The sequence below is a fragment of the Montipora foliosa genome, chromosome 7 (assembly GCF_036669935.1).
Source record: "Montipora foliosa isolate CH-2021 chromosome 7, ASM3666993v2, whole genome shotgun sequence".
In the NCBI taxonomy this organism is placed as follows: Eukaryota; Metazoa; Cnidaria; class Anthozoa; order Scleractinia; family Acroporidae; genus Montipora; species Montipora foliosa.
Window position 1 is genome coordinate 20,384,066 of NC_090875.1, and position 12,500 is coordinate 20,396,565.

The window sequence follows — 12,500 nt, forward strand, 5'->3', positions numbered from 1 at the left end:
CTCGGCCTTTTGACATCCCATTGAAAAAAACTTGTAAAATATTCGCGGAACGGTCGATTTCTCTAAAATTTGAAAGGATGATTGCTAACGAATATAGAAAGATTTTCATTAAGCTTTTGTGCTTGTCAGCGTTGTGATTTGCGATAATTCACAAGTCTGTTTTTGTATCTCATAGATGTTCAGACAGATGAAGTGTAAATATTCAGTTAAATATTACAACAAAATTAAAAAACCAAAGACGTTGTTTTACTCTGAAAACGACGAACGATTAACATTCTCTCCCGTAGTTCATTCAGTTGACGCAAGGTGATCACGCGCACCTTTATGGTTGCCTAGCACGTGATCAATTTCTTTCCTTTGACAAAACATTAAAGTCAGAGACTGCAGAAATTTTCGTGTTTTTACGACCCTCACTCCAGGAGGACTTATTATACTAGTCACCAGGCGTCCCGAGTTGAGTGCCATTTGAATTGGACACTTTGCGAGGACAACGGTTTCTGGCCGCCATTTTAGCCGGTTAACTTACAAGTTCTACGGAGACTGGTGGCTTCGCGTTGCTTCCTGGAGATGCTTCAGTGGATTCATGGTTTAGAGAAATTCATGTTCCCCGAACCTGGCATGTTCATTTAGCGACTGGATTCGATTTTTGCGAAAAAAATCGTCCTTGTTTTGGGTCGATCGGAGTCCCTAAGCTGGCTTCCGTCTCCTACCTTGTCACTATATACTATGAAGGAAGGTGAACGGGGACCATTTTCCCCGAAACTTCGTGTACGTATTAAAGACAACAGCAGCTCACCACATGGTAAGTTTTATCCATTTTTATTTCCATTTTCTAGCAAATTTTCAGACCTAAACTTCGCCTCATATGTTCTCTATATTTCCCAATGTGGCACACACAGTGAGCCTGGGTTACCTGTGGTTAGAGCGTCCCGCTTCCCACCCCTCTCAGTTCCCATTCTGTTGTTTACATGCGCTCACGACAGAGGTCGATCAAAGAAAAACCCGCCGTTGATTTCCAACAGGATGTAACACCTGACTGCCAGTAATTTCCGAAGAACAAATGAACAATTCGTTCAGTTACAGGCGAGGCATTTTAGAACAACGATTCACTTTTCCTTTCTGATGAAATGCAGGATTGTCATGTGGCCTTGACTCGCCTGGCGTGACATTCGCGGTTGTGGCGTGAATAATTATCAAGCGCCGCTAGATTTTCTCCCAACGCTGTCATTATAAAGCCTTATTGTCGTCTTGAAATCGAACTTGATTTTTTTGATATAAATAATATTTCTTTCAGGAATACAGGGTTTCTTGGTGCCGTTATTTTCTATGGCTCATTTGCTGCTTTGCGCGTGATTTATTCCCGATTTCCTTCGCATTTATTTATTATATTTTTGCGCCTTTTTAAACGGCCCAGGGATTGCTGTGAGAACTAAAATGAAAAGGGTCTTAGTTTTCCGGGTCTTAGGTCTTAGGTCTTAGTTTTCTGGACACCCCACGTCCTTGTCCCGACCTCAGTCGGTAGAGCAGCGGTGATCTAATCCGAAGGTCGTGGGTTCAAATGCCACCCTGGTCAGAGTTTTTCTCTGTCCTTGTGTGGGCCCAATACTCCATGCCAATACTAGGGTTGATCTCTGGTGGAATAATTAGGTATAAAAACTTCACAGTAGAGTTAGGCCTCACTCGAACTTGGAATCATTAAAACCTTGTTTAAAATCTTTGTTTCGTTGAAGTAGACTGTACGTCGTATAAGTTGAATAAAAAGGGAAATGTCAGTTTGAGGGATGGAAATAAGTGATGACCGCAAGATTAGCCTGATCAGAACATGATATGCACGTGATGTGTTTTTTTCTGGTGGCCTTATTAAGCATATTAAGTTTTCAGAGCTTCACAAGAAGTGACATTTTCACGCCCCGCTCAGTGGAAATAAAGCGAACACGCAGGTAAGTTGCAAGTATTGTGGAGATGTAATTAAACAACTAAGCTGTCTCTATCAGTTGAACCGGAATAATTAGAATTTCGCTGAAAGAAGCGAATCACATTTCTAAGATTGTACAATACAGCTTTGTGAGATTCGCATTTTAACACCACCATTTCTTGGTGCGGTTATCCAGATCTAATCGATCCATTGATCTGCTCGATAGGCGCAAACAGAGATTAAAGAAAATGTTTATGATATTATGGCCAAATGTAAGCTTCTTTAACACAGCGCTATAAAGTTATGGGGATTCCACAAATTAGAGTGTCAAGTATTTATGAGTCAATGAGTCAATGAGTCAATGAGTCAATGAGTCAATGAGTTAGTGCAGTTAATTAAACCATAAAATGAAAGCTAAAATTTCAAAGAGTGCTTAGGCCTAATCACTAAAAAGAGAGTTGAATAAAAAGGGAAATGTCAGTTTGAGAGATGGAAATAAGTGATTACCGCAAGATTAGCCTGATCAGCACATGATATGCACGTGATGTGTTTTTTTTCTGGTGGCCTTATTGCCTGTTTCGTTTTAGAAGGCATATTAAGTTTTCAGAGCTTCACAAGAAGTGACATTTTCACGCCCCGCTCAGTAGAAATAAAGCGAACACGCAGGTAAGTTGTAAGTATTGTGGAGATGTAATTGAACAACTAAGCTGTCTCTATCAGTTAAACCAGAATTAGAGTTTCGCTGAAAGAGGCGAATCACATTTCTAATATTGTACAATACAGCTTTGTGAGATTCGCATTTTAACACCACCATTTCTTGGTGTGGTTATCCAGATCTAATCGATCCATTGATCTGCGCGATAGGCGCAAACAGAGATTAAAGAAAATATTTATGATATTATTGCCAAATGTAAGCTTCTTTAACACAGCGCTATTAAGTTATGGATTCCACAAATTAGAGTGTCGAGTATTTATAAGTCAATGAGTCAATGAGTCATGAGTCAATGAGTCAATGAGTCAACGAGTTAGTGCAGTTAATTAAACCATAAAATGAAAGCTAAAATTTCAGAGAGTGCTTAGGCCTAATCACTGAAACGAGGGCTTAGGCTCAATCAACAAATTATTGCTATATTGACTGTGAGTCCATTGACTCATTTGACTCATAAAACATGCGTCCTCCACAAATTTCACACAACGTTTAGTCATTCCACTCATCTTGGTCACCCAATGGAAAGTTTAATAGATCATTACAAAAGGCCCAACTTCTAAAAATTGGATGTTACAAATCCCTTTATGGCAAAGTGGAAAGAAACATTGCTATTTTCATGGCTAGCAAGCGTAGCAAGTAAGCGAGCAAGGTATTTTGCATAGTTAAATAGATACACATACTCTATCAGCGGCGGGTCTAAAACACAGGTCACATTCCACAGGTCACTCGTTGCAGGTCATTGTTTTATGTTTTGGAAAGTAACCAAAACCCTCAATTTGGCTAACCCTAGGCCTAAGGTTGGGTTTTAGGTCTAGGGTTAGCCAAATTGAGGGTTTTGGGTTACTTTCAAGAAGGTAAAACAATGACCTGCAACGAGTGACCTGTGGAATGTGACCTGTATTTTAGACCCGCCGCTCTATTAGTTACACCGGGGAATTCGAGTTTCGCGGACAGAAGCGAATCACATTTTTCAGATTGTACAATACAGCTTATTAGTGTGGTTGACAATTTAACACCTTTTTTTTGGTATGGGTATCTAGATTTAATCAATCCATTGAAATAATCTCAATTTTCGCTGCCATCTTAATTTAGGGGGAAAACAGAGTAGATGGATTTTTTTGTCCAAACATATTAAGCTTCTCTAACCACTCTACAAAGCGATGGATTGCACAAATTTCACGCAACTTTTTATCATTCCACTTATCTTATTTAGCCATCCGGTTGATATGCAAATAGCTGAACGAGTATGCTGCCCATAAATCATTACCAAAGGTACAACATCCGAAAATTGGTTGTTGATAATCCCTGTATGGCAAAATAGATAGCAACATGCTATTTTGCGGTAGTTGCCAAAACGCGGGGCCGGGGTAGGGGTCGGGGTGTCATTTTTTTCTTAGTTTTTTTTGTTTTTAATTTCAGGAAAACAAGAAGACCCTTCAGACACAGACAGCAACACACAAAGTTACATACGCAACATTCGTTGGTTTTCACACAATCAAAATAAAGAAAATAGCTCTCGTCATCCTTGTTGCTGTCTTTGTAATCGCCGGTTTGGTTGTGGAGACTGACTGCCAGCCACCACCCCCAAGTGGACTTATTGCGAAAAGAATGCAGTTGCAGGAAAAGGTTGGAATGTGATAGAGCGGTTTTCAAATGAGTGTCGTAAAACCAAAACCAAAATAATTACTTTGGCCAATCAAGAAGGACGGAGACAATCCAGTAAACCAATCAAAACTCGAAGTAATTACACGTAGCCGACACAAAGCGCGGGAAAATGTGCACTCGCGAGCCACGATTGGTTTTGGCTTCACTTCTGATTGGTTGGAAAAGTGGCGCGAGCATTTTGAACCAATCACTGAGTGAAGTAATCATAAACCACAGCAATTCGCTAATTACTTTCGACACTCAATCGAAAACCGCTCTATGTACCTTGGTTGAGTTACTTTTTGTTGAAAATGGATATGCTGACTTGCCATTCATTTTGGGAGGGGTCGATACGAATCGAAATTTTTACGAATCTTCTTGTGGATGATTTCATTCCGCATCACATTTCCTTTTTTAAAAAAATTTCGAGGGCCGAGGAAATGCTTCATTCTGTCTCAAACAAAAGAAAACTGCCTCATATTTTTTTGCACGGAAACATACTGAAATCATTTTCCAAAAAGCTTGAACTTCCACTTCGACAGTATTGTTCATAGACGCAAACCTGGCCGAAGTGGCGAGAGTTCGAAACTTGTAAGCAATTTTCATGTTGACAAGGTTGATCAGGAAAACACAAGTTTTAACATTTATCTTACCTGAACTTTCAGAGAGAAGCAAGAAGCATCCATCCATTCTTTGGACGTGACAAGAAGCCCTGGATGCCACAGCGCAGGTTAAAGAAGAATGAATGATCCTTGGTTTCCACGATAAATCACCCACAGCTCCTCCGTGATAACAGTGATGTTTTCATTGCAATAAAATAGCTTAGTATCCTTCATATGTAACCACTTTGTAGACCTACACTTGCGGTCTTACCTTTTGGGACTCTCTAAATCCCCTATCAATACGTGCCTGATATTCCAATCCTAGGAAAAACATCAATTTTTCAGGAACAGCTAATTCAGAATGAATCGTCTCGTTCAAGAACTTCACTGACGATTCCTTTTATTATTTTTTTCACTTTAATTAAGAAAACTCGAATCACTGGGTTTTAATGTCACAATAGTCGTGTTAAAGAGAGGTTGAGTTACAATAGACACACAACCCGTCCCGCTGCAGGGGGACAGTGATATGCATGCAAGCACAAAGTGTACAGAAAAGAAAAGAAAATTGAAAGATAGAAGTGTTCCTCGCACTTATCTTGACAATTTAAGCAATTACCTGTTACAGACACCTGAGAAATTCAGGTTGTAAAAACGGGATTCGAACGAACCGTGCAACGCTCTACCATGGAAGTAAGCTATGAAGAGCAGGTTATTTTGCAGGGCTCCTGTGTTCCCTTTAAAGGACTCAATGAATGAAATTTTAAAGAAAGATAATTTTCATCACGGCCATCTGTTTAGATTGAATAAGGCTTTCAGTGTGTCGTTCCATTGAAGAACACCTATGGTGATCAAATTATATGCATTAAATAATGACAATCAAGTAGATGCCTTTGTACTAAATTTTTCTAAGGCATTTGCTCGTGTAAAAAAAAAATACTACTCTAAAAGCCGAGTCATTATAGTATAAATAGGAGCATTCTGACCTGGATTGTGATATTTCTCTCCCAGAGGACTCAGAAAGTAGCCTTGGAGGAAATTGCATCAAACCAGTGTTATGTGATCTCTGATGTCCTTCAGGGTACTGTACTGGGTCCGCTGCTTTCCTTTTGTACATTAATGACTTGCCTTCAAGTATTTCTTCGACAATCAGGTTATTTGCTGACGATTGCTTCCTATATCGTACTGTATTAAATACTGAACTACGGATATCAGATTTCCAGCATTTTCATTCCCTCCAGGGGAACTTATTATACTAGTCATCAGGCGTCCCGAGTTAAAAGCCATTTTGAATTGGACACTGCGAGGACAACGGTTTCTGACCGCCATCTTAGTAGGTTAACTTACAAGTTGTACGGAGTCTGGTGGCTTCGCGTTGCTACCAGGAGATGCTTCAGTGGATTCAGGTTTAGAGAAATTCATGTTCCACGAGCCTGGCGTGTTTATTTAGCGACTGGATTCGATTTTCGCGAAAAAAATCGTGCTTGTTTTGGGTCGATCGGAGTCCCTAAGCTGGCTTCCGTCTCCTACCTTGTCACTATACTATGAAGGAAGGTGAACGGGGACCATTTTCCCCGAAACTTCGTGTACGTATTAAAGACGACAGCAGCTCACCACATGGTAAGTTTTATTGATTTTTATTTCCATTTTCTAGCAAATTTTCAGACCTAAACTTCGCCTCATATGTTCTCTATATTTCCCAATATGGCACACACAGTGAGCCTGGGTGACCTGTGCTTAGAGCCTCCTGCTTCCCACCCCTCTCAGTTCCCATTCTGTTGTTTACATGCGCTCGCGACAGAGGTCGATCAAAGAAAAACCCGCCGTTGATTTCCAACAGGATGTAACACCTGACTGCCAGTAATTTCCGAAGAACAAATGAACAATTCGTTCAGTTACAGGCGAGGCATTTTAGAACAACGATTTATTTTCCTTTCTGATGAAATGCGGGATTGTCATGCGGCCTTGACTCGCCTGGCGTGACATTCGCGGTTGTGGCGTGAATAATTATCAAGCGCCGCTAGATTTTCTTCCAACGCTGTCATTATAAAGCCTTATTGTCGTCTTAAAATCGAACTTAATCGTTTTGATATACATAATATTTCTTTCAGGAATACAGGGTTTTTTGGTGCCGTTCTTTTCTATGGCTTATTTGCTGCTTTGCGCGTGATTTATTCCCGATTTCCTTCGCATTTATTTATTATATTTTTGCATCTTTTTAAACGGCCCAGGGATTGCTGTTAGAACTGAAATGAAAAGGGTCTTAGTTTTCCGGGTCTTAGGTCTTAGGTCTTAGGTCTTAGTTTTCCGGACACCCCACGTCCTTCTCCCGTTCTGGCCTTGTAGCTCAGTCGGTAGAGCAGCGGTGATCTAATCCGAAGGTCGTGGTTTCAAATGCCACCCTGGTCAGAGTTTTTCTCTGTCCTTGTGTGGGCCCAATTCCATGCCAATACTAGGGTTGATCTCTGATGGAATTATTGGGTATAAAAACTTCACAGTAGTTTTAGGCCTCACTCGAATTTGGAATCATTAAAACCTTGTTTAAAATCTTTGTTTCGTTGAAGTAGACTGTACGTCGTATAAGTTGAATAAAAAGGGAAATGTCAGTTTGAGGGATGGAAATAAGTGATTACCGCAAGATTAGCCTGATCAGCACATGATATGCACGTGATGTGTTTTTTTCTGGTGGCCTTATTGGCTGTTTCGCTTTAGAAGGCATATTAAGTTTTCAGAGCTTCACAAGAAGTGACATTTCCACGCCCCGCTCAGTGGAAATAAAGCGAACACGCAGGTAAGTTGCAAGTATTGTGGAGATGTAATTGAACAACTGAGCTGTCTCTATCAGTTGAACCGGAATTAGAATTTCGCTGAAAGAAGCGAATCACATTTCTAAGATTGTACAATACAGCTTTGTGAGATTCGCATTTTAACACCACCATTTCTTGGTGCGGTTATCCAGATCTAATCGATCCATTGATCTGCGCGATAGGCGCAAACAGAGATTAAAGAAAATATTTATGATATTACATACGTTTAGTCATTCCACTCGAGCTCATCTTGGTCACCCAATGGAAAGTTAGATCATTACAAAAGGCTCAACTTCTAAAAATTGGATGTTAGTAATCCCTTTATGGCAAAGTGGAAAGAAACATTGCTATTTTCATGGCTAGCAAGCGTAGCAAGTATGCAAGCAAGGTAAGTTTTGCATACACCCTTTCTTTTTTATAAGAACATATTTTATAAGAATATCGAGGCTGAAATTTGCGAAATTTTAAGAATACTTTAAGAATAAACCCGAGGCTGCAATTTTAAAAAGAATGTAATTTCGTGTGTTGAAAATCTGTAAAAAGTGTCGTCTTACGTGACATCTTACGTGACGTCTTACGTGACATCTTAACTTCCAAACACTTGTAATTGATATCCCAATACATCGTTAAACGGAAATGTCATAAATATTTTCAGCCTAAAATCGACAGGAATATTCAGCCTGGGCCAAAAAACACAATATTCTTATAAAAGAGAAAGGGTGTAGTTAAATTTAAATATATACACATACCTACACGGTTGAATGAAGTGGTAGAATACTTTCATGCAGTCTCTATTAGTTACACCAGAATTGATCGAGTTTCGCGGACAGAAGTGAATCACATTTTTCAGATTGTACAATACAGCTTTTAATAGTGTGTTGACAATTTAACATCTTTTTTTGGGTACGGGTATCCAGATTTAATCAATGCATTGAAATAATCTCAATTTTCGCTGCCATCTTGATTTAGGGGGAAAACAGACTGAGTTTAAATTAGAGTAGATGGATTTTTTTGTCCAAATATATTAAGCTTCTATAACCACTTTACAAAGCGATGGATTGCACAAATTTCACACAACTTATAATCATTCCACTTATCTTATTTACCCATCCGGTTGATATGCAAATAGCTGAACGGGTATGCTACAGTTTATCACCCATAAATTATTACAAAAGGTCCAACATCCGAAAATTGGATGTTAATAATCCCTTTATGGCAAAATAGATAGAAACATGCTTTTTTGCATGGTTTAACTAGCAAGCGTATTTTGCATATTTAAAGAGCGTTAATTTAGAAACACAGAATGATAAGGTAAAATACGTTTTTTACTTTAAATAAAAGGCTTTCTTACCATGCTTGAAATTCATTTCAGTACGGCCCTGCTTTCAATGGTTATAAAATCGTGAAATGACTTTTGCCACTTGGGTACACGACGAATCTTGGTATCACGGTTGAGTTTTAGTTTGTCTTTTGTTTCTTTCCGAGTTGTTTTGAAAGATGACAACTTAGAATTGAACAAAAACCGGATGTAATTGATTTACAATCCTCTAGGTCCTTTATTCCTTAATGATGAGTTAAAATATAAAAGACAGAGACAGTATGAATATTGTTTTCACAGTTTTAGGGAAAATGTAATGGCACTGTCTCTTTATTAGCCTGATAACCGTGAAAGTTGGCATCCAGTTGTTGCAAGCAAGAGGTTTTTAGTTCATTTTGAATATCCATTTATTCATAACGGATTACTTGAGATCTTTTGACAAAAGACTCAGAATGAAAACAAAGGGAAATTTGAGCTCAAATCACAGATTTCATAAGTAACTGTAAGGTAGCTCAAAATATGCCTTATTTTAAAACTCTACAGAGGTAGGTAATGCTATGCAGTCTTTCGTCAGAGAAGCTACACCTTGTAAGAAATGAAAGCGTGAGAATGCGGAAAACGTGAGGGACAAATCCTAACCCTAATCTCACTTCGTCATTGCTTCTCAGTACAAAATATGTTTTCTCCAAAAATGCACAAACATGGGCAGGTTTTGCAGTCTTCATTTCTTACATATCTTCAGCCATCGCACTGTAAATTACAGCCCAGATGCCATGCCTATCACACATTTCTTGCTATAGATCGCGGTAAATAGTCACCACTTTGCACTGCTGATTCAGTTTATCATCTAAAGCGCATGCGCCTCGAAGGTCTCTATGCGCAGTGAGCAAGAGGCCGTTGTTTTAAAACACGCAATTAAGCCGAAAAAAAAAGTGGGAGCTTTTTCTTGGTCCGAAGAATAAAAAATGTACTTCTTTCCTTTCAGGAAACAAGAAGACTTTTCAGACAGCAACACACAAAGTTACATACTCAAGATTCTTCGGTTTTCACACAACCAGAATGAAGAAAATAGCTCTCGTCATTCTTGTTGCTGTCTTTGTAATCGCCGGTTTGGTTGTGGAGACTGACTGCCACAAACTACCAGGTGGACGTATTGCGAAAAAAATGCAGTTGCGGGAAAAGGTTGGAATGTGATAGAGCGGTTTTCAAATGAGTGTCGTAAAACCAAAACCAAAATAATTACTTTGGCCAATCAAGAAGGACGGAGACAATCCAGTAAACCAATCAAAACTCGAGGTAATTACACGTAGCCGACACAAAGCGCGGGAAAATGTGCACTCGCGAGCCACGATTGGTTTTGGTTTCACTTCTGATTGGTTGAAAAAGTGGCGCGAGCACTTTGAACCAATCACTGAGTGAAGTAATCATAAACCCAAGCAATTCGCTAATTACTTTCGACACTCAATCGAAAACCGCTCTATGTACCTTGGTTGAGTTACTTTTGTTGAAAATGGATACGCTGACTTGCTATTCATTTCGGGAGAGGTCGATACGAATCGAAATTTTTACGAATCTTCTTGTGGATGATTTCATTCCGCATCAATCCTTTTACCCATCACATTTTGAAAGACAATGTTGTTAGAAGTTCCTGCGATGTTTTGGTCAGTGGTCTATGCGGTTAAAAAAATTTCGAGGACCGAGGAAATGCTTCATTCTGTCTCAAACAAAAGAAAACTGCCTCGTATTTTTTGCACAGAAACATTCTGAAATCATTTCCCAAAAAGCTTGAACTTCCACTTCGACAGTATTGTTCAGAGACGCACACCTGGCCGAAGTGGCGAGAGTTCGAAACTTGTAAGCAATTTTGTCATGTTGACAAGGTTGATCAGGAAAACACAAGTTTTAACATTTATCTTACCTGAACTTTCAGAGAGAAGCAAGAAGCATACATCCATTCTTTGGACGTGACGAGAAGTCCTGGATGCCACAGCGCAGGTTAAAGAAGAATGAATGATCGTTGGTTTCTACGATAAATCACCCACAGCACCTCAGTGATAACAGTGATTTTTTCTTTGCAATAAAATAGCTTAGTATCCTCCATATGTAACCACTTTGTAGACCTACATTTGCGGTCTTATGCACTAGTCATTTGTTTCCCCCACCCCCGACCCCCGGGGATAGTGGGGACATATGGGGAAATTACTAGGGCAATTACGCGAGATTACGCCACAATTACGCCTCTAGGGGGTACGGAAATTACAAGATTTTCGTTCCTCTGCCCTACCCCTCTGGGGACATACAGGGGTAAATATCGGGAATTCTTACCTAGGAGGACTGGGACTGAAAAGAAACGAAGAGCAATGGTAATGAGTATTTTCACACGTGCAAAATCAATATGGCGTCGTTCCTTATATAGTTCATGTGGCGCACACAAATGGCAAGAACTGTATATTGTGGTAATCTCCCTAACATTTCCTTGATGACTCAGAATCTTTTAGGAAGAGAGGGGTGGGGGAAACAAATGACTAGTGCATTACCTTTTGGGACTCTCTAAATCCCCTATCAATACGTGCCTGATATTCCAATCGTAGGAAAAACATCAATTTTTCAGGAACAGCTAATTCAGAATGAATCGTCTCATTCAAGAACTTCACTGACGATTCCTTTTATTATTTTTTTCACATTAATTAAGAAAACTTGAATCACTGGGTTTCAATGTCACAATAGTCGTGTTAAAGAGAGGTTGACTTACATTGGACACACAACCCGTCCCGCAGCAGGGGGACAGTGATATGCATGCAAGAACAAAGTGTACACAAAACAAAATAAAATCGAAAGATAGAAGTGTTCCTCGGACTTATCTTGACAATTGTCTCTTACAGACACCTGAGAAATTCAGGTTGTAAAAAACGGGATTCGAACGAACCGTGTAATGAATGCTCTACCATGGAAGTAAGCTATGAAGAGCAGGTCGATTTGCAGGGTTCCTGTGTTCCCTTCAAAGGACTCAATGAATGAAATTTTAAAGCAAGATAATGTTCATCACGGCCATCTGTTTAGATTGAATAAGGCTTTCAGTGTGTCGTTCCATTGAAGAACACCTATGGTGATCAAATTATATGCAGTAAACAATGACAATCAAGTAGATGCCTTTGTACTAAAATTTTCTAAGGCATTTGATCGTGTAAAAAACAAAATACTACTCTACTGAAGCCAAGTCATTATGGTATAAATAGTAGCATTCTGACCTGGATTGTGATATTTCTCACCCAGAAGACTCAGAAAGTAGCCTTGGAGGGAATTGCATCAAACCAGTGTGATGTGATTTATCGTGTCCCCCAGGGTACTGTACTGGGTCCGCTGCTTTTCCTTTAGAACATTAATGACTTACCTTCAAGTATTTCTTCCGACAATCAGGTTATTTGCTGACGATTGCCTCCTGTATCGTACTGTATTAAATACTGAACTAAGGATATCAGATTTCCAGCATTTTCATTGGCTCGCCGGA

At 39.5% G+C, this 12,500-nt stretch overlaps 1 protein-coding gene and 1 long non-coding RNA gene across 3 annotated transcripts; both read left to right on the forward strand.

Annotated features, from left to right (window-relative positions):
* Positions 1 to 1,871: 1,871 nt before the first annotated feature.
* LOC138011261 (uncharacterized) lies at positions 1,872 to 11,099 on the forward strand. 2 transcript variants are annotated; one of them, XR_011124671.1, is made up of 3 exons: positions 1,872 to 1,940; positions 9,978 to 10,174; positions 10,923 to 11,099. It is a non-coding gene; the product is annotated as an uncharacterized lncRNA (long non-coding RNA). The 2 variants fall into 2 exon arrangements; XR_011124670.1 differs by lacking the exon at positions 1,872 to 1,940 and adding an exon at positions 7,597 to 7,658.
* Positions 2,446 to 5,413, forward strand: LOC138011131 (uncharacterized). Its single transcript, XM_068858114.1, has 4 exons — positions 2,446 to 2,456; positions 2,563 to 2,581; positions 4,044 to 4,250; positions 4,934 to 5,413. The coding sequence occupies exons 1-4, from the start codon at positions 2,446 to 2,448 to the stop codon at positions 5,015 to 5,017; spliced, it is 321 nt and encodes a 106-aa protein (XP_068714215.1). The 3' UTR covers positions 5,018 to 5,413.
* Positions 11,100 to 12,500: the final 1,401 nt, after the last annotated feature.